Below are 20,522 nucleotides of genomic sequence, written 5' to 3'. Positions count from 1 at the left end.
AAACGGTTTTTAATTTGGTTTTGTTCTTTTTTGCCCCCTGGAGCCAAACACACAGAATTAGGGTGCGACATGTACATCATTCACTTTTCAAGAGAAAAATCCCATGTTTGTTACCAGTGTCAAGATCTACCAAATTGACTTGTTCTAATTGTTTTATTAGATTTGATCCAAAAATGGAACAATGTGAACAGAGCAAACCAAGTTTCAGGAGCGTTTTAGAGGTCTTGGACATCATTCCTTTGGATATCCCAGCCCTGGCAATATTAATGTTGGTGATGAAAGGGTTAAGCACTCTATCAGATGACAAATTACTTCACAGCTCCACAGTAATTATCTGTAACTGAACATCCGCTTACAGTTGTGACACCAGAAACTAGTGACAGACAGCTGGTGCTCTACAACTGAAGCACCGCATGTAAGGCTACAGCGAAAAGCTAGTAAATGACCTTGCGTGACCATTTGCTGACATCAGTCTGATAGGAGCCTCAGCTGCCTCACAATACTATACTATGCTTTTGGAGAACTTTGCCGTTTCCACAATCCATCTCTCAGGCTGTGGCTTCCCATGCTTCCCATTCCCCTCCTCACATCATGTCACAGCCCCTATCACATGCAGGCCTGTCCTACTGACACATTACTCATCTCCTGATCTACTCTGTGCTGCTGGGGGACCTGCTACTTCTACTATATAACTCAGTCTGTGGCTTCCCACTCCCTCCATTCCCCTCCTCACATCATATCATTCACTACCCCTCATCTAACTCCTGATATACTCTGTGCTGCTGGGGGACCATGCTCTTCTACTACATAACTCTCAGTCTGAGGCTTCCTGTGAGGGACAACACTGTCAGTATGGAATAATTTTTACCCTTTACATAGAAGGGTACATAAGTAGCCAATACTACGTAGGTGGCTACCAGGGACGTTTTAAGAGAGGAAGAGAACCGCGTGCAGCCTCCGTCGCAGGCCCCTCCTCTCCGGCATTATGCCAGAGTCTACTGCGCATGCACAGGTCTCCGGGAACATGGCGCCCGCGCCTTGTTCCCGGGGACACCTTCAGTGTGCATGCGCAAATCACTCGGAAATGGCCGTGGCAGCCATTTTCTGAGTGATTTGTGCCCACACATCAGGGCCACCGGCGCGGGACTCCAGAGGGGTAAGTATAATATATGGGTGCAGTGTGTGCCCCCCTAGACCCAGGGGCCCGTGTGCACCGCACACACACACACACTGCACTCATTATAGAAACCCCTATGGTGGCTACATTAGGGACAGATAAATCCGCTGAAGGGTGGGAGCAGCATGAAGCTGGCTGAAGAAAGGAATAGGGGGGGGGCCTGCGGAGGGAAGACCAGTGAGTGGAAGGAAGCAAAGACAGAACAGATTAGAGAGTCTACTGCAGCCGCTACGCAATAGGAGTGTAACTTCTCAGATCACAGGCATTATAATGAGGAAATGGAGACAGGGTGCACAGAGGACCTGACTGGAGCCTTAGCAGAAATGGGCTATTGGTCAGGAACGGGAGGGGGAGGATGTAACAGTATGGCAGTAAGACAAATTGGGGGAAGACAGATCAGCAACAGAAAGGGGAGGAAAGCAGCAGAACAGAACTGTCATCCATAGAAAAACTATTCAGAACAGATTCCGTAGTTCTAGAACACGAACTAACAAGTGTAGCTGCTAGGAGACACAGCCCTCACCAGAAAACGACTAGAGTAAGTTGCAAGACAAGTGTAGCTTGAATGCACACCTTGCAAGTTGCCGATAACTCCGTGGGCAGTATTCAATTGTTTTGCGTGCCTGATCTCCCATTTAAAGTGATCGGAGATCCGCGGGGCACAATTAAATATTATTTTATTTATTTTTTTGCACTGATCGCACATATAGAGGTCTGGTTTAGTCGAGTAAACCAGCTAAACCCGACCAAAATACTGGGCGCGATCGCAGAAACTGCCATTTGGGTGCCCAAACAGGTGCTAGCTGAAATGCAGATGTGCCCAAACGGAGCAATAATTGAATTTTTTCTTTGGGCACCATCTAGTCTAGTGGCTGCCCGCACCCAATGACTTATTACTGTAGGGCTACTTTCAATTGAGGCCCGCCTGTAAAGCTCCTGCATGCATCTCATGATACGCTGGTCACTTCCCTATGAACGGATATTTGTGGTATGTTGCGAAACATCTGACAATCTCTGAGTCAACCAACAGCAGCGCGTTATCTGCTTCCAGCGCTATCTGATGGCTCAGTGTAGTTTGTGGCCCACACTGAGAGGAAGGTCTCCTCTTCAGGCTGCCACACAGCAGTCTTGGTGATCCTAGATCGTATGGCACTGCACATTGCACGAGGTGTCCTAACTTTATACTCACTTAGATCACGCAGACACATGCACGTGTGGCCACTATATTACTGGTAACTGGTGCCTTGTAATACACAAGTGAACACTGAAGCGATGACATCAGAACAGACTGTAGATATAGATTTTTTTTCCCATAGGCATTTATACAGATGTGTTCTCATACATCATTTCTGTAGTTGCGCCATACAGCCCCTCTGGGAACGCCAGGTCTTGTGAGACTGCTAGCTTTGGGAGTCTAATTTGCATCTTTTTATTTTGCCAAAAAATAAGAATTTACTTACCGATAATTCTATTTCTCGTAGTCCGTAGTGGATGCTGGGGACTCCGTCAGGACCATGGGGAATAGCGGCTCCGCAGGAGACAGGGCACAAAAATAAAGCTTTAGGATTAGGTGGTGTGTACTGGCTCCTCCCCCTATGACCCTCCTCCAAGCCTCAGTTAGGATACTGTGCCCGGACGAGCGTACACAATAAGGAAGGATATTGAATCCCGGGTAAGACTCATACCAGCCACACCAATCACACCGTATAACTTGTGATCTGAACCCAGTTAACAGTATGACAAACGTAGGAGCCTCTGAACAGACGGCTCACAACAAATAACAACCCGATTTTTTTGTAACAATAACTATGTACAAGTATTGCAGACAATCCGCACTTGGGATGGGCGCCCAGCATCCACTACGGACTACGAGAAATAGAATTATCGGTAAGTAAATTCTTATTTTCTCTAACGTCCTAAGTGGATGCTGGGGACTCAGTCAGGACCATGGGGATTATACCAAAGCTCCCAAACGGGCGGGAGAGTGCGGATGACTCTGCAGCACCGAATGAGAGAACTCAAGGTCCTCCTCAGCCAGGGTATCAAATTTGTAGAATTTTGCAAACGTGTTTGCCCCTGACCAAGTAGCAGCTCGGCAGAGTTGTAATGCCGAGACCCCCCGGGCAGCCGCCCAGGATGAGCCCACTTTCCTTGTGGAATGGGCCTTGACAGATTTAGGTTGTGGCAAGCCTGCCACAGAATGTGCAAGTTGAATTGTGCTACAAATCCAACGAGCAATCGTCTGCTTAGAAGCAGGAGCACCCATCTTGTTGGGTGCATACAATATAAACAGTGAGTCAGACTTTCTGACTCCCGCCGTTCTTGAAATATATATTTTCAATGCCCGGACCACGTCCAACAACTTGGAATCCTCCAACTCGTTAGTAGCCGCAGGCACCACAATAGGCTGGTTCAGGTGAAACGCTGACACCACCTTAGGCAGAAAATGAGGACGCGTCCGCAGTTCTGCCCTGTCCGTATGGAAAATCAGATATGGGCTCTTATATGATAAAGCCGCCAATTCTGATACTCTCCTGGCTGAAGCCAGGGCCAGTAGCATGGTTACTTTCCATGTAAGATACTTCAACTCCACCGATTTGAGCGGCTCAAACCAATGGGATTTGAGAAAATCCAAGACTAGATTAAGATCCCACGGTGCCACTGGGGGCACAACCGGGGGCTGTATATGTAGTACTCCTTTTACAAAAGTCTGGACTTCAGGAACTGAAGCCAATTCTTTCTGGAAGAAAATCGACAGGGCCGAAATTTGAACCTTAATGGACCCCAATTTGAGGCCCATAGACAATCCTGTTTGCAGGAAATGTAGGAATCGACCCAGTTGAAATTCCTCCGTGGGGGCCTTCCTGGCCTCACACCACGCAACATATTTTCTCCAAATGCGGTGATAATGTTGTGCAGTCACCTCCTTCCTGGCTTTTACCAGTGTAGGAATGACCTCTTCCGGAATGCCTTTTTCCCTTAGAATTCGGCGTTCAACCGCCATGCCGTCAAACGCAGCCGCGGTAAGTCTTGGAATAGACACGGTCCCTGCTGAAGCAGGTCCCGTCTTAGAGGTAGAGGCCACGGATCCTCCGTGAGCATCTCTTGAAGTTCCGGGTACCAAGTTCTTCTTGGCCAATCCGGAGCCACTAGTATCGTTCTTACTCCCTTTTGCCGTATAATTCTCAGTACTTTTGGTATGAGAGGCAGAGGAGGGAACACATACACTGACTGGAACACCCACGGTGTTACCAGAGCGTCCACAGCTATTGCCTGAGGATCTCTTGACCTGGCGCAATACCTGTCCAGTTTTTTGTTGAGGCGGGACGCCATCATATCCACCATTGGTTTTTCCCAACGGTTCACAATCATGTGGAAGACTTCTGGATGAAGTCCCCACTCTCCCGGGTGTAGATCGTGTCTGCTGAGGAAGTCTGCTTCCCAGTTGTCCACTCCCGGAATGAATACTGCTGACAGTGCTATCACATGATCTTCCGCCCAGCGAAGAATCCTTGCAGCTTCTGCCATTGCTGTCCTGCTTCTTGTGCCGCCCTGTCTGTTTACGTGGGCGACTGCCGTGATGTTGTCCGACTGGATCAACACCGGCTGACCCTGAAGCAGGGGTTTTGCCAGACTTAGAGCATTGTAAATCGCTCTTAGCTCCAGTATATTTATGTGAAGAGACATCTCCAGGCTTGACCATACTCCCTGGAAGTTTCTTCCCTGTGTGACCGCTCCCCAGCCTCTCAGACTGGCATCCGTGGTCACCAGGACCCAGTCCTGTATGCCGAATCTGCGGCCCTCTAACAGATGAGCACTCTGCAACCACCACAGAAGAGACACCCTTGTCCGTGGCGATAAGGTTATCCGCTGATGCATCTGCAGATGCGATCCGGACCATTTGTCCAGCAGATCCCACTGAAAAGTTCGTGCGTGGAATCTGCCGCATGGAATCGCTTCGTAAGAAGCCACCATCTTTCCCAGGACTCTTGTGCATTGATGCACAGACACTGTCCCTGGTTTTAGGAGGTTCCTGACAAGTTCGGATAACTCCCTGGCTTTCTCCTCCGGAAGAAACACCTTTTTCTGAACCGTGTCCAGAATCATTCCCAGGAACAGCAGACGTGTCGTCGGGGTCAACTGAGATTTTGGAAAATTCAGAATCCCCCCGTGTTGTTGCAGCACTAGTTGGGTTAGTGCTACTCCGTCTTCCAGCTGTTCTCTGGACCTTGCCCTTATCAGGAGATCGTCCAAGTAAGAAATAATTAATACGCCTCTTCTTCGTAGAAGGATCATCATTTCGGCCATTACCTTGGTAAAGACCCGAGGTGCCGTGGACAATCCAAACGGCAGCGTCTGAAACTGATAATGACAGTTTTGCACCACGAACCTGAGGTACCCTTGATGTGAAGGGCAAATTGGGACATGCAGGTAAGCATCCTTTATGTCCAGGGACACCATAAAGTCCCCTTCTTCCAGATTCGCTATCACTGCTCTGAGTGACTCCATCTTGAACTTGAATTTTTGTATGTACAGGTTCAAAGATTTCAGATTTAGAATAGGTCTTACCGAGCCGTCCGGCTTCGGTACCACAAATAGCGTGGAGTAATACCCCTTTCCCTGTTGTAGGAGAAGTACCTTGACTATCACCTGCTGAGAAAACAGCTTGTGAATGGCTTCCAATACCGTCGCCCTGTCTGAGGGAGACGTTGGCAAAGCAGACTTTAGGAACCGGCGAGGGGGAGACTTCTCGAATTCCAACCTGTAACCCTGAGATACTACCTGCAGAATCCAGGGGTCCACCTGTGAGCAAGCCCACTGTGCGCTGAAATTCTTGAGTCGACCCCCCACCGCTCCTGAGTCCGCTTGTAAGGCCCCAGCGTCATGCTGAGGGCTTTGCAGAACCCTGGGAGGGCTTCTGTTCCTGGGCAGGGGCTGCTTGCTGCCCTCTCTTACCCCTTCCTCTGCCCCGAGGCAGATATGACTGTCCTTTTGTCCGCTTGTTCTTATAGGACCGAAAGGACTGCGGCTGAAAAGACGGTGTCTTTTTCTGTTGGGAGGGGGTCTGAGGTAAAAAAGTGGATTTTCCGGCAGTTGCCGTGGCCACCAGATCCGATAGACCGACGCCAAATAATTCCTCCCCTTTATATGGCAATACTTCCATATGTCGTTTGGAATCCGCATCACCTGACCACTGTCGCGTCCATAAACTCCTTCTGGCAGATATGGACATCGCATTTACTCTCGATGCCAGAGTGCAAATATCTCTCTGCGCATCTCGCATATAAAGGAAAGCATCCTTTAATTGCTCTATAGTCAATAAAATACTGTCCCTATCCAGGGTATCAATATTTTCAGTCAGGGAATCCAACCAGACGACCCCAGCACTGCACATCCAGGCTGAGGCGATGGCTGGTCGCAGTATAACACCAGTATGTGTGTATATACTTTTTAGGGTAGTTTCCAGTCTCCTATCCGCTGGATCCCTGAGGGCGGCCGTATCAGGAGACGGTAACGCCACTTGTTTTGATAAGCGTGTGAGCGCCTTATCCACCCTAGGGGGTGTTTCCCAGCGCGCCCTAACCTCTGGCGGGAAAGGGTATAATGCTAATAACTTTTTTGAAATTAGCATTTTTCTATCTGGGTTAACCCACGCTTCATCACATACATCATTTAATTCCTCTGATTCAGGAAAAACTACAGGTAGTTTTTTCACCCCCCACATAATACCCCTTTTTGTGGTACTTGCAGTATCAGAGATATGCAAAGCCTCCTTCATTGCCGTGATCATATAACGTGTGGCCCTACTTGAAAATACGTTTGTTTCTTCACCGTCGACACTAGATTCAGTGTCTGTGTCTGGGTCTGTGTCGACCGACTGAGGTAAAGGGCACTTTACAGCCCCTGACGGTGTCTGAGACGCCTGGGCAGGTACTAACTGGTTTGCCGGCCGTCTCATGTCGTCAACTGATTTTTGTAATGTGCTGACATTATCACGTAATTCCATAAACAAAGCCATCCATTCCGGTGTCGACTCCCTAGGGGGTGACATCACCATTATCGGCAATTGCTCTGCCTCCACGCCAACATCGTCCTCATACATGTCGACACACACGTACCGACACAGCAGACACACAGGGAATGCTCTTATCGAAGACAGGACCCCACTAGCCCTTTGGGGAGACAGAGGGAGAGTTTGCCAGCACACACCCAAGCGCTATAATATATATGGGAACAACCTTGTATAAATGTTGTTCCTTATAGCAGCTTAAATATATCCAATATATCGCCAAAAAATGCCCCCCCTCTCTGTTTTACCCTGTTTCTGTAGTGCAGTGCAGGGGAGAGTCCTGGGAGCCTTCCTCACAGCGGAGCTGAGCAGGAAAATGGCGCTGTGTGCTGAGGAGAATAAGCCCCGCCCCCTATTTCGGCGGGCTTTCCTCCCGTAGTTTTAGATAACTGGCATGGGTTAAATACATACATATAGCCTTAATGGCTATATGTGATGTATTCTTTTGCCATAAGGTATTAAAATATTGCTGCCCAGGGCGCCCCCAGCAGCGCCCTGCACCCTCCGTGACCGCTTGGTGTGAAGTGTGTGACAACAATGGCGCACAGCTGCAGTGCTGTGCGCTACCTTCATGAAGACTGAAGAGCCTTCTGCCGCCTGTTTCCGGACCTTCAATCTTCAGCATCTGTAAGGGGGGTCGGCGGCGCGGCTCCGGGACGAACCCCAGGGTGAGACCTGTGTTCCGACTCCCTCTGGAGCTAATGGTGTCCAGTAGCCTAAGAATCCAATCCATCCTGCACGCAGGTGAGTTGAAATTCTCTCCCCTAAGTCCCTCGATGCAGTGAGCCTGTTGCCAGCAGGACTCACTGAAAATAAAAAACCTAAAAAACTTTTTCTAAGCAGCTCTTTAGGAGAGCCACCTAGATTGCACCCTGCTCGGACGGGCACAAAAACCTAACTGAGGCTTGGAGGAGGGTCATAGGGGGAGGAGCCAGTACACACCACCTAATCCTAAAGCTTTATTTTTGTGCCCTGTCTCCTGCGGAGCCGCTATTCCCCATGGTCCTGACGGAGTCCCCAGCATCCACTTAGGACGTTAGAGAAATGTGTCTTAAGTCACAATTCAATGCAACTAGGATGCACAAGCAGACTGTGCCGATTCATTTTACATATGACACTTGTGTGTGACTGAGGGGTATATTCAATTAGGGTCGGATCCATTCCGACATGCATTTGTCGGAATAGATCCGACAACCCCTATTCAATCCCATCTCAATTCGACTTTAAAAAAAAGTCGAATTGAGATGAGACTTGTGAGCGGAGGAGAGGGGGGAGACCAGCGGGGACAGCTGCGGGCAGACGGAGGAGAGCAGCACTGCAGAAGGATGTCTCACAGCCACCTGACCTCACGGCAGTGTCCACCCGGCTCCAAAAAGCATGACCTGACTTGCTGGAGCCGGGTGGACGCTGCCGTGAGCGGCGCGGCTGCGAGACATCCTGCTGCAGTGCTGTGGTGCTGCTCTCCCCCGTCTCCTCCTGTAAGGTCCCTCATCTCAGTTCGACATTTTTTTATGTCGGACTGAGATGGTCGGAAACGGGGCCAAATCCTGTCGAATTTGGCCCCGTTTCCCTCAAAAGTACGTGAATCGGCAGCTATACCGCCGATTCACGTACTATTCGACAAGTCGAATTCCCAGACTTGTCGGAAAAAAACACAGCTGGGATTGAATAGGTCGAATCACGATTCGACCTTAAAAAAAACGAAAACTGACGTCTTTTCGACAGACAGCTGTTTTCGACCCTAATTGAATATACCAGAGTCTCTGAATCTGTATACAAAGTGCTACAATGTAGCAGCTGCAGCTTTTTGCCAGTACAAGTTATAATTATTATTGTTTAGATGGATTATTATTATTATTATTATTATTATTATTATTATTATTATTATTATTGTAGATGGAAGGGGTTATCAAGGTCGACTTTAATTAGATATTGGTCCTCAACCAGCTGCGGACAATAATGACGCTGAAAGAGGAGAGTTAGAATGACAGTTCATCACAGTAAGCACGGCTGGGTTATGGAGGCCAATGATCCAAGATTCACTCCTGTCACCCAAAAGCATTGTGGGCCAACAAACACAACACTCTAGGACTGGAAGAACATAGCTTGGCTCGATGAATATCCATTCTTGCCCGATAATTAGAGTACTGCGTGGGTTTATTATTATTATTATTATTATTATTATCTTTTATTTATATGGCACCACAAGTGTTCTGCAGCGCTTTACGAAGTAAATAATCAAATGAGCAAAACAAGAAAACAATTAATTACAGTACAAGACAATGCAGGACAAATACATGGTATATTAACATTACTGTATCAGGGGACAAGGCATTGAGATAATCATCAGGGTGGCAGAAAGCTAGGGTTAGGTGCTGTTGTAAGAAGTATGGAGTAGATGATAAGAGAAGGAAAAGCACATGAGGAGAGAGGGCCCTGCTTGTGAGAGCTTACATTCTAAAGGGGAGGGGCGGACAGACAGGGGTGACACAGATGGGGTAGAAGTGAGCGTGTAGAAGAGGGTTTGGATGGCTAGAAGGGAGTCTTGAGAGCCCATTTAAAGTGTTGTGGTAGAGAGTCTGATAGGGAGAGGTAGAGAATTCCAGAAGTAGGGAGCACCACGGCCAAGATCTTGGCAGCAGGAATGGGAGGGAGTAATCAGTTGGCAGGAGTGGCAGCATGAATTTGTGTAGCGAAGTGGTCGGGTGGGAGTGTTATGGGAGATAAGGTCAGATATGTAATTGGGAGAGGAGTGGAAGTAAGTGAGTTTGAGAAGCTTGAACTGGGTTCTAAAGGGGAAGAGGAGCCAGTGAAGGGCTTTTAAGAGAGGGGAGGCACGTAGTACGCTTGGAGCAGAAGATGAGCTGAGCAGCAGCACTGAGGAAAGATTGGAGTGGAGAGGGGCGCTTGTCAGGGAGGCCAAATAGGAGGAGATTACAGACTCAGTCACACACAATATACAATTGTCATATCAAATTAATCATCACAGTTTCCTGGTGCATACTAAGTGCATCGCATTGTGACTAAAGCTGGGTACACACTAGGCGATATGTCATCAGATAAGGGGATCGAACCGGCATATCGAGCACATCATCTAGTGTGTACCGGCACTGGCGCGCTCCCGCCGGTCGTACAGCACGATCCTGGCAAGGACCAGATGCAGGGGAATGCGGCAGTAAACCATATATCGTTCAGTGTGTACCGCATGCCCGATATATCGTTATAGTGTTGGCCGGGTACACTCAGCATTTATTGTGTACCCGCCTTAAGATGTATTTTCAGCAGAGAAAACGCCGAACACTAGCAGAGTTGCATGGGACCTGGCGGCACACTCGCGTGGGGCATCTTCCGCTGCATGCGTATTGAGGCTAGATGTACGAGGACGCATCTGTATACGTATTATAAAACAAAGGGAGATGATACTGAAAACAGCATTCATCTTCTACAATAAAGTAAGCAGTACTGCACATAGAAATACAGAACAAATACTGTGAATTACATCAAATGCGCATTCCATCAGACACAGGCCCACTAGTGTAGACCATGGGTCTTCAACCTACGGCCCTCCAGCTGCTGTGGAACTACACATCTCAGCATGCCCTGCTTCAATTTTTAGCATGCCTTCATAGCAAAACTGTGGCAGGGCATGCTGGGATGTGTATTTCCACATCAGCTGGGGTCCGAAGGTTGAAGACCCATTGTGTAGACATCCAAGAATATAAAATAAAAACGAAACTTTCTTTAGAAATGTTATGGGGAAGATAGTCCTATACAGCGGAAACACAGCCGGTACACTAAGAACGAGAATGGGTCCACACAACTTAGGTCGGTATGGGTCGTTGGGTCGACACAACTTAGGTCAACAGGCATTAGGTCGACCACTGAAGGTCGACAAGGGCATTAGGTCGGCAGGTGAAAAGATCGACATGAGTTTTTGGACTTTTTTGGGGGGTGTAGTTTTCTTTGTAAAGTGACCGGGAACCCCAGTTAGTAAACCGTGTCCCCTCGCATAGCTTCACTCACCATGCTTGTACTCCACGTAGATCGTAAAGTATGAAAAAGTCCAAAAATTTAAGAAAAATGTGAAAAACTCATGTTGACCTTTTGACCTGTCGACCTAAACTGTGTCGATGTAACGACCGTATCCCCTAAGAACTGCAGTCAGAACAGAGGAGACAGCATCAGGTCAGGGTGATCACACATAAGAATTAGTAGGCCATTACCAAATGGATACAGTACTTACACTTTACATACAATGCAGAAGTGGTACTGAGCACTTGGTCAATATAACAAAAGGTATCATCAGATTGAACATTCACTAGACAATTATTTTCATTATTTACAGTGTACATATAGCTGCCATCTTGTTCTTATTTTTCACATGTAACCCGATCTTGTATAGTGGATGGGTGCAGTTACTTTAACAAGCTCCTCGTGTGATACACCATCCATCAATTATAAAGCAATACAGCAGGGCTTACAGAACAAGGGCCAGATGTGGCTTCTACCACAGTGAACATCCCCATGTCACCAGCAGCATCCAGTCTAGATTGTAGATCATGAACCCTCTTGATCTGTCAATTTCCTATATGCATTTTATGGACATGCAATTAACCCTTCACTTCCTAATGAGCTCAGAATCACAGCCTGTAACACTGCGGGGCATGTGCCTTATACTCCGAGGACAGCGGGGGTTAAACCTAGCCACATTCCTAGAGGAGGCGCACATCTGAAGCCAATCACTACCCTGGTATCAGCAGAGACACAGAAGCATGCAGGTTGGATATTGCAGGATTGCTCAATGAGGACCCTTAGCATATATTTTGCTGTATGTAAACATAGGGACAAGACAAAAGACACTGCAGTCATAACACACAGCACAGGTATTTCCCTGGGGAATATATACGATGGAATGATAAGTAGGTAGTGGATATATGATAACAGCCTCCCAGCAAGCCAAATACATCACAAAAGAGGGCGGCATTATAGAACACTAATAAGAACAACAATAAGTACTCCGTGCAGCCTCCACTCGTGAGTATCATGAGTGGGCCATGTCTAGGACCGGCACGATACCTAGTAGCCCAACCCTGCAATGTTGGCAACATTCCCTTGTACCGCTCTCCCTGTCCTGGAGACAATTATATGACTACACTGAATGAAAAAGGCACAAGAGTGCAACCTGCCACCAACTACTGTCCTTCAGCACCACCACAGGCCCTTTCATGGTGGTACGATGGCAGCCGGCCATGTCTGGCCTGATTCCTATATTAAGGGTCATCTGGTGCAGAAGTAAACCCCAGCTCTGGATTGGGCACATTTTCCTGGGGTTCATCAGTCACAAAAGGGGGCTAAAACTGAAGGTTAATTCGACCCAAACTTCTCTCAGAACTGACAGTTACAGGGCTTTACAAAACCTCTTAGTACAATCAGGCATCTTGCTTTTCCTGTGCCCTTCCCCGCAGCAATGCATAAGCCCTAAGTGATAAACGTCCTGAAACAGCAGCAAGAGTGACGAACACAGTGCAAACATGCAATAACATACAGCAGCCAGTAAATCATTTAATATATCTGTGTGCTTAAAATGGAAAAAAAAAAAAAAACAAATGCACAAGACCTATGCGGTTCCCATTATTCTATGTACGGAAATGTCTGGCGGATATAAAATCTCTCCATTTAATTAAATAACTTACACTATAGCCAATATTTTAATCACTTGTGACTGACAGTCACGCCAAGATGCACATTCCCCAGAAAGCGATTCTCTCAAATGATAAATAGGGAATTACATTAGTATGGCGCATTGCAAAAAAATAAATAATTTGTAAAATAACGACGTTGAAAAAGAAAAAAAATCTCCCTCGTTCAACGCATCTTATGTTTTGCAGATACGGGAAACGCAGATATAGCTGAAATCACAAATAAAGAGTATGCTAGTACCCAGAGCCTTTTCTAACATCATTATCTATTGCATAATTACTAGCAGCAGGAGATTCCCTTGCAAGGAGATGCCTCTCTACACAGCCACAGGAATATGTCAATAAATCACAGGATGGCAGCTCCGCAGAAAGGGAATATACTTCTGCGCCCCCCCCCCCCCCCTCCCCCTGCCCCTTACGTATCCAGCATAAATGATTGCAAGGTGATAGAACACTAACCTTGACACTGGAAGCCCTGCTTGCCAAAACCCCTGCAAAACAAGAACACAAAAACAAAATAAAATAAAAAAACATTGACAGGGTCACATCAATGAACACAATGTCTTAGAAGAATTCATTTTCTGCAATGGCCGGAATTGCATCTTAAGCATTTTTATTTTAGAACCATCTTTTATTGACATAAGCGATTTATCTAAAATAGCATTCTGTCCCAATTAATGCTAAAGGATTTTTGCTTAATTGAGCCATTAGTCTTATGACACTGTTCTGTACAGGCTGCAAATGAATGCAAAAGATGTATTTCCAGCATTTTTTGCACCTTCCGACTCATGCCCCGTCCACTATGTCACACCCATCCCTGCCCACCAGGCCATGATTCAAAATACTGTGTGGTGAGGGGATTGGCACATAAATAAGAAGGGCTTTGAAAGGAGACAAAAACAATGGCACTTCACTTTGCTTCTATTAATATGCTACGAAGCCAGCTTGCAACACTCACCATTCACTGCACTAATAAGTATGTTATACTTTCATTAGATAAGTACAAAGGGGGAGATGTACTAAGCATTGGAGGGTGATAATGGAGAGAGAGAGAGAGAGAGAGAGAGAGAGAGAGAGAGAGAGAGAGAGAGAGAGAGAGAGAGAGAGAGAGAGAGAGAAAGTCCCAACCAATCAGCTCCTAGCTGCCATGTTACAGGCTGTGTTTCAATAATAAAAAATAAAAATAAATAAAAATAAATGTATATATATATATATATATATATATATAAATAGAGTCTACGGCGCTTAGATGTAGCTATGTGCTTATTATACCTTAAAATTAGAATAACCTTTAGTGTAGATAGAGTATCAATATACAATCAAAAGAAAAAACACTTCTCAGACTATGAGCGGCAGCTTATAATACAAAAAATGTGCTTGGCATGCACACATATGGATTTAAAGGAATTGGTGAGAATAAGCGCCCAAGAGTGTGAATTTATACAACCAGGTAAGTATAATGAAGGTATCTATGGTGGGTATGTTAACACCCGTTTGGACTTATCTGAAAGAACCAGAGAGGCTAGATTCAGGCGATGCTCCTTTTGATGCTTAAAACATGTTAAAAAAGAAGAAGAACAGACATAGTGTGTACTGTTTTTTTGAAAAATATCTAGATACAACACTGGCTTTCTAATGTTAGGCTTAATTAGGGAAATAGCATATTCCCAAGTATACAATCAATATAGCCTAGGCAGTGTATATATAAAAGATCCCCTTGATGAAGTCCTGCTGATGACGGACGAAACGCGTTGGGACCACCTGATGACATTCCCTCTAATGGACAGATAAGCCATTTATCATCTTGAATTCTGTACGCATGCATTCCAGTTATTTATGGACAGATAAGCCTGATATAATCTTTTATCCTGTACGCATGCTATACAGCTACTTCATGTTTTTATGTATTTTTATGTACTTTTATGTCATTTGTGTGTATTAAATATTGTATCTTTTATATATACACTGCCTAGGCTATATTGATTGTATACTTGGGAATATGCTATTTCCCTAATTAAGCCTAACATTAGAAAGCCAGTGTTGTATCTAGATATTTTTCAAAAAAACAGTACACACTATGTCTGTTCTTCTTTTTTAACATGTTTTAAGCATCAAAAGGAGCATCGCCTGAATCTAGCCTCTCTGGTTCTTTCAGATAAGTCCAAACGGGTGTTAACATGCCCACCATAGATACCTTCATTATACTTACCTGGTTGTATAAATTCACACTCTTGGGCGCTTATTCTCACCAATTCCTTTAAAAAAAAAATATATATATATATATATATATAGCGCTGATTGGATGTTACTTTTTCTCTCTCCACTTTATCACCCTCCCTACACACTAATAGATTTTACTGAACGATATGAACGTTCTCGTTCATTAATGAACGAGATCTCGGTCATATCGTTCAGTGTGGACGCACCAACGATGAACGATGCAGGGCCCCACGCTCGTTGATCGTTGGTGCCAGGTCACTTATGCATGCAGGCCAATATGGACGATCTCGTCCATATTAGCATGCACTGCTATGGAGCCGGGTGACAGGGGGAGTGAAGAAGCTTCACTCCCCCTGTCACCTTCCCCCCGCCGCCGGGTCGCCCGTCAGCCGTATCCACCGTCAGGCAGCTCGGCGGCGGATTGCCGAGTGTGTAGGAGGCATTAGTGCAACTGCCCCAAAGACAGAGCACAAATGTGCCTTAACATTAGCTGGTAGGTGTAGTGATCACCCATAAGGTAAACTCTAGCTTGGAATGGGTTTGTTGGGTCAACTCTATTTAGGTCAACACTCATTAGGTCGACAGACAGTAGGTCGACACCTGAAAAGGGTCGACACGGAAAAAAAGGTTAACATGAGGGGGGGGTTTTAAGTTTTTTTGTGTTGTTTTCTTCGAAAAGTGACCGGGAACCCCAATTAGTGCATTGTCTACCCTTGCATTTCTCGCTGCGCTCGGCACAGCTAACTATTCCCAATCGTACCCCACGTGGATCATAAAGTATGAAAAGTTCAAAAAATAAAATAGAAATTGTAAAAAACGCATGATGACCTTTTCATGTGTCGACCTTTGCCATGTCGACCAATAGTTGTCAACCTATTGAGTCTCGACCTAAGTGAGGACCGTATCCCCTCTAGCTTAGGGCCCAAGCAACACTGAGGGGCACAGATTACACGGACCGGTTTTCATGCAGTTTTTTGTTTTTTTTTACAATAACAGGGGAAGAAAAGTCTATAACAGGGGTGGGGAACCTCAGGCCCGCGGGCCGTATAGGGCCCGCAAAGCCACTTGATCCGGCTCGGCCAGGATCACCTAACCGAGGGAGATGTTGGGCGCCCGCTGAGTTTTTGTTACCAGCGGGCGCCCAGCTCTTTCTCCTCAGCAGCAGCCGGAGGCAGGAGCTCACTCATGAGCTCCGGCTTCCGGCTCAGGCAGTGTACATGTGCGGCATTCACATAGTTCCGAGCAGCGGGCGGCCAGGCGGAGGGCAGCGGTCCAGAAACAGGAGTGTTGTGTTATTTTTTCTTTTAATGTGTGTGTGTGTGTGTGTGTGTGTGTGTGTGTGTGTGTGTGTGTGTGTGTGTGTGTGTAAGCGGCGCTACCTGGGGGCATATCTAATGGGGCATATAAACTGACTGGGGGCATATCTAATGGGGCATAACAACTGACTGGGGGCATATCTGATGGAGCATATCTGATGGGGCATATAAACTGACTGAGGGCATATCTAATGGGGCATATAAACTGACTGGGGGCATATCTAATGGGGCATAACAAGTGACTGGGGGTATATCTACTGGGGCATAACAACTGACTGGGGGCAGACTAATTTTTAAGTTGATAATTTTTGTATGGCCCCCAAAGGATTTTATAAATATCCAAATGGCCCTTAGTGGAAAAAAGGTTCCCCACCCCTGGTCTATAACATATATCCTGCCTACATAGGGATGGCCATCGGAAACCAATGGTGGGTAACCATCATTATTCTTGGTATTATAACAAATTGTAAATTCAATGCCAGGATTGTGATGGTTACCAATATTGCATGCTTCTCTCCTACGGCTGAAGTCGTCCATTCTACAGTGTCTGTAGCTGAGGTCCACTGCGCATATGTACTATTTCATCATTTGAGGGTTACCTTACTATTTCATCACTTGATGGCTATACCATCAAATGGTTACCTTGCTATGGCAGCAATATAGCCACTACTCTTAGGCCATCGCTGGGTCTTACTCAGGCTCAGGGTAAGCACATTTTGGGTTAGCATTATGGTGACAGGAAAGCATTGTAAATAGAAAACATACAGGCAGCCCCTACATTGGCTTATTATAAGTGACAAATATATACAAGTACACCTACAATAAAAAACTGTAATGTAATAGAGTACGACAGAACATAACAGACACATAAGCACAGTGTCACAAAGAGGCAGGCGTCCTCCTTACAAGCCGACAGAACACACACCTACCCACCACGGCAAGGATCCAAAAAAAGATTCCATTACAGTCAATCACACTAGTTCCAGGGTGTCAGATCAGGAGTTAGAAACATTACAGCCGATCCTGAAACACCTCGCTAAGACACATTCATTTTTACCCAGGGTGTATGTGAATAAGCCCTTAAGCTATGCCTTGACCTTACAACGCCATAGGAATATCAACGCAGCACTAGGTAGTGACAGTGGTAACACATTGCAGACATGCAGAGACATGCTGAAAACATGTAGGGGTCTGTTACGGTTTAGAAGAAAATACCACTCAAAGCCGAACGCAGTAAAAATGCATCTAGTACAGGAGACAGATTAATAACAGCAGCTACAGAGTGTGGGCAGGAAGCCAGCAAACAAGTGTAAAACCCAGTGTTATCGGCCCTGGGGTCCGTTACATGAAGCAACGTGGCTATTGTAATAACTAAATGCAGAAATCACTAATGAGGATAACAAATTCTGCATATTGTACTATGGTTCACTTCAATAACTTACTTCAGCTGTTTTCTCAAACACTGGGGTCTGCAATGCAGCGCAATAAGGAGTCAGCTACCTACTAATGTGCCCAATACACTAGCATGGGATCATAACCCTTATTATTGGTCACCTTTGTATTTTGGGAGTTGTATTTCAGCAAGAGCTGGAGCAGCAAAGCTTGGCATTTTAATTTTATGGTGTATCATTATGCAGAGCAATTCTCACTGAGCCACTGTCATCATAAGGGATATCCCATAGAAGTGGACACCATTAGTTATTACAGGGCTCTTTTAACCATCTGAAGCTGCAATGTCAAACATCGATCTTGTACAAATCCCTTGCCCAAACCACAATGCCTGCGTAATTGATGCAGTCTCTGCAGATCCCCTAAAAGCACCATTCATTCACATCAGCTACACTGCAGCCTCCCCAACACTACAGGGGGAGAGAGGATGGGATAGTCTCCCAGCAGCGATTTCAGTGACAATGGAATCTACTGTATGTGCAATGCAGTGCAATGGAACCATAGTTTCCTGTGTGCTGGGTGTATGCACCAGGAACCTGATGTTATCAGTTAGACACTTTCTTGCAGGAGTCTCATTAACACTGGCTGCATCATCCCTTGCCTATCAAACAAGCCCTCTGCCAGGATGTGGCTGCAGTGCAGACTCCTGCAGTCCTAGCAAACACAGCTTATTGCACCAGTCAACCAATCAATACATCACTAAGAAATAACAGTCTGGACACAATGGTCACCAAGAACGGAAAGAAAAAAAAAACACATGGGCACTAGTATGTATGCATAATGATCACCCAGAATGAAGAACAAAACACACAAGGCACTAGTAGGAATGTGGGCACTAGCATGCATGTAGGGAAGGCACTTGTTTGCATGTGGGCACAAGTACGCAGGTAGGGCAGGCACTTGTCTGCATGTTGCATGTGGGCACTAGCATGCATGTAGGGCAGGCACTTGTTTGCATGTGGGCACTAGTACGCAGGTAGGGCAGGTACTTGTCTGCATGTGGGCACTAGCATGCATGTAGGGCAGGTACTTGTTTGCATGTGGGCACTAGTACGCAGGTAGGGCAGGCACTTGTCTGCATGTGGGAACTAGTACGCAGGTAGGGCAGGCACTTGTCTGCATGTGGGCACTAGTACGCAGGTAGGGCAGGCACTTGTTTGCATGTGGGCACTAGTACGCAGGTAGGGCAGGCACTTGTCTGCATGTGGGCACTAGCATGCATGTAGGGCAGGCACTTGTCTGCATGTGGGCACTAGCATGCATGTAGGGCAGGCACTTGTCTGCATGTGGGCACTAGTACGCAGGTAGGGCAGGCACTTGTCTGCATGTGGGCACTAGCACGCAGGTAGGGCAGGCACTTGTCTGCATGTGGGCACTAGCATGCATGTAGGGCAGGCACTTGTCTGCATGTGGGCACTAGCATGCATGTAGGGCAGGCACTTGTCTGCATGTGGGCACTAGCATGCATGTAGGGCAGGCACTTGTCTGCATGTGGGCACTAGCATGCATGTAGGGCAGGCACTTGTCTGCATGTGGGCACTAGTACGCAGGTAGGGCAGGCACTTGTCTACATGTGGGCACTAGTACGCAGGTAGGGCAGGCACTTGTCTACATGTGGGCACTATCATGCATGTAGGGCAGGCACTTGTCTGCATGATCGCACTTGCATGCATGTGGACAATTGCATGAGTATGGGCACTAGTATGCATGTAAGCATTAGTATGTATGTGGGCAAGAGCATGAATATGGGCACCAATATGCATGTGGGCACTAGCATGCATGCATGTGGGAATTAGTATGCATGTAAGACAAGCACTAGCATGCATGCACTACCATCTCTAGGCACTACCTTCTAGCAGCTAATGGTTCAAGTTATAAAACAAAGTGCACAGTTATACACATTGAACCCTGTGAGGGTGCCTGGGACATCTGACATGTGGATGCAATTGCAATAAGGGAGCTGATGGCACATGAGCAGAGTAGGGCACAGTGGATTTAAGTCCCCCGGAGCAGAGCACGGGAAGCACAAGCTACACATGATGCAGCAGCAGCAATAGGTCGGTGCCCGGTCTCACCAGATGAAGTCGGTGCAGTGGCTGCAGAAGGTGGGCTGCTTGAAGAAGCGCGCGGTGAACTTGTGGTCCTTCACCTCGTGCACGTTCTTCTGCCTGAGGGCCCCCTTCCTGGCGAAGGGGCTGGCGTTGTCCTCCACCTCGCACACTGCGGCGGGGTCAGCCATGCTGCGGCAGTGCTCGGTGTCTCCGGTCCGGTCTCCCCGGGCGCACTGGATGCTGCTGTACACACAGCTGCAGCAGCTTCTTCCCCGCCGCACCGCGCGTCACCTGGCCGCGCCCCCCTATCTGCATAAGCACGCCTCCTGTCAGACACTAGCCCCGCCCACACGAGAGCTCCCTGCTCAGCATCTGCCGGGAATGTCCTCTCATAACGCTGTGGTACTCAGTGCTCCCAATCCATCCATTGCATACACCACACAGTGCTGCTGCTGCTGCTGCTGCTGCTGCTGTACAGTGTGCACAAGGAGGATCATGTATGATCTACGGATTATATGTGCATTCTGTGTGCTTTCCTGT

At 46.8% G+C, this 20,522-nt stretch overlaps 1 protein-coding gene across 2 annotated transcripts in view; it reads right to left on the bottom strand.

The window, feature by feature from the left end:
- PRKCB (protein kinase C beta) overlaps window positions 1-20,278 on the bottom strand; it is a 472,648-nt gene extending 452,370 nt beyond the window's left edge. The window contains exons 1-2 of one of the 2 annotated variants that reach the window (XM_063934744.1): window positions 20,007-20,278; window positions 13,406-13,437 (exon numbers count right to left, since the gene is read on the bottom strand). In XM_063934744.1, the coding sequence (XP_063790814.1) occupies window positions 13,406-13,437; window positions 20,007-20,170 (196 nt within the window). In that variant the 5' untranslated portion in view covers window positions 20,171-20,278. The remainder of the gene's footprint in view (window positions 1-13,405; window positions 13,438-20,006) is intronic. The other variant, XM_063934743.1, reaches the window with a different exon arrangement.
- Between the last annotated feature and the right edge of the window lie 244 nt (window positions 20,279-20,522).

The sequence above is a fragment of the Pseudophryne corroboree genome, chromosome 7 (genome assembly GCF_028390025.1).
Source record: "Pseudophryne corroboree isolate aPseCor3 chromosome 7, aPseCor3.hap2, whole genome shotgun sequence".
NCBI classification, from domain to species: Eukaryota; Metazoa; Chordata; class Amphibia; order Anura; family Myobatrachidae; genus Pseudophryne; species Pseudophryne corroboree.
The sequence above is the reverse complement of the archived record's forward strand: the minus strand, read 5'-3'. Positions and strand labels throughout refer to the sequence as shown.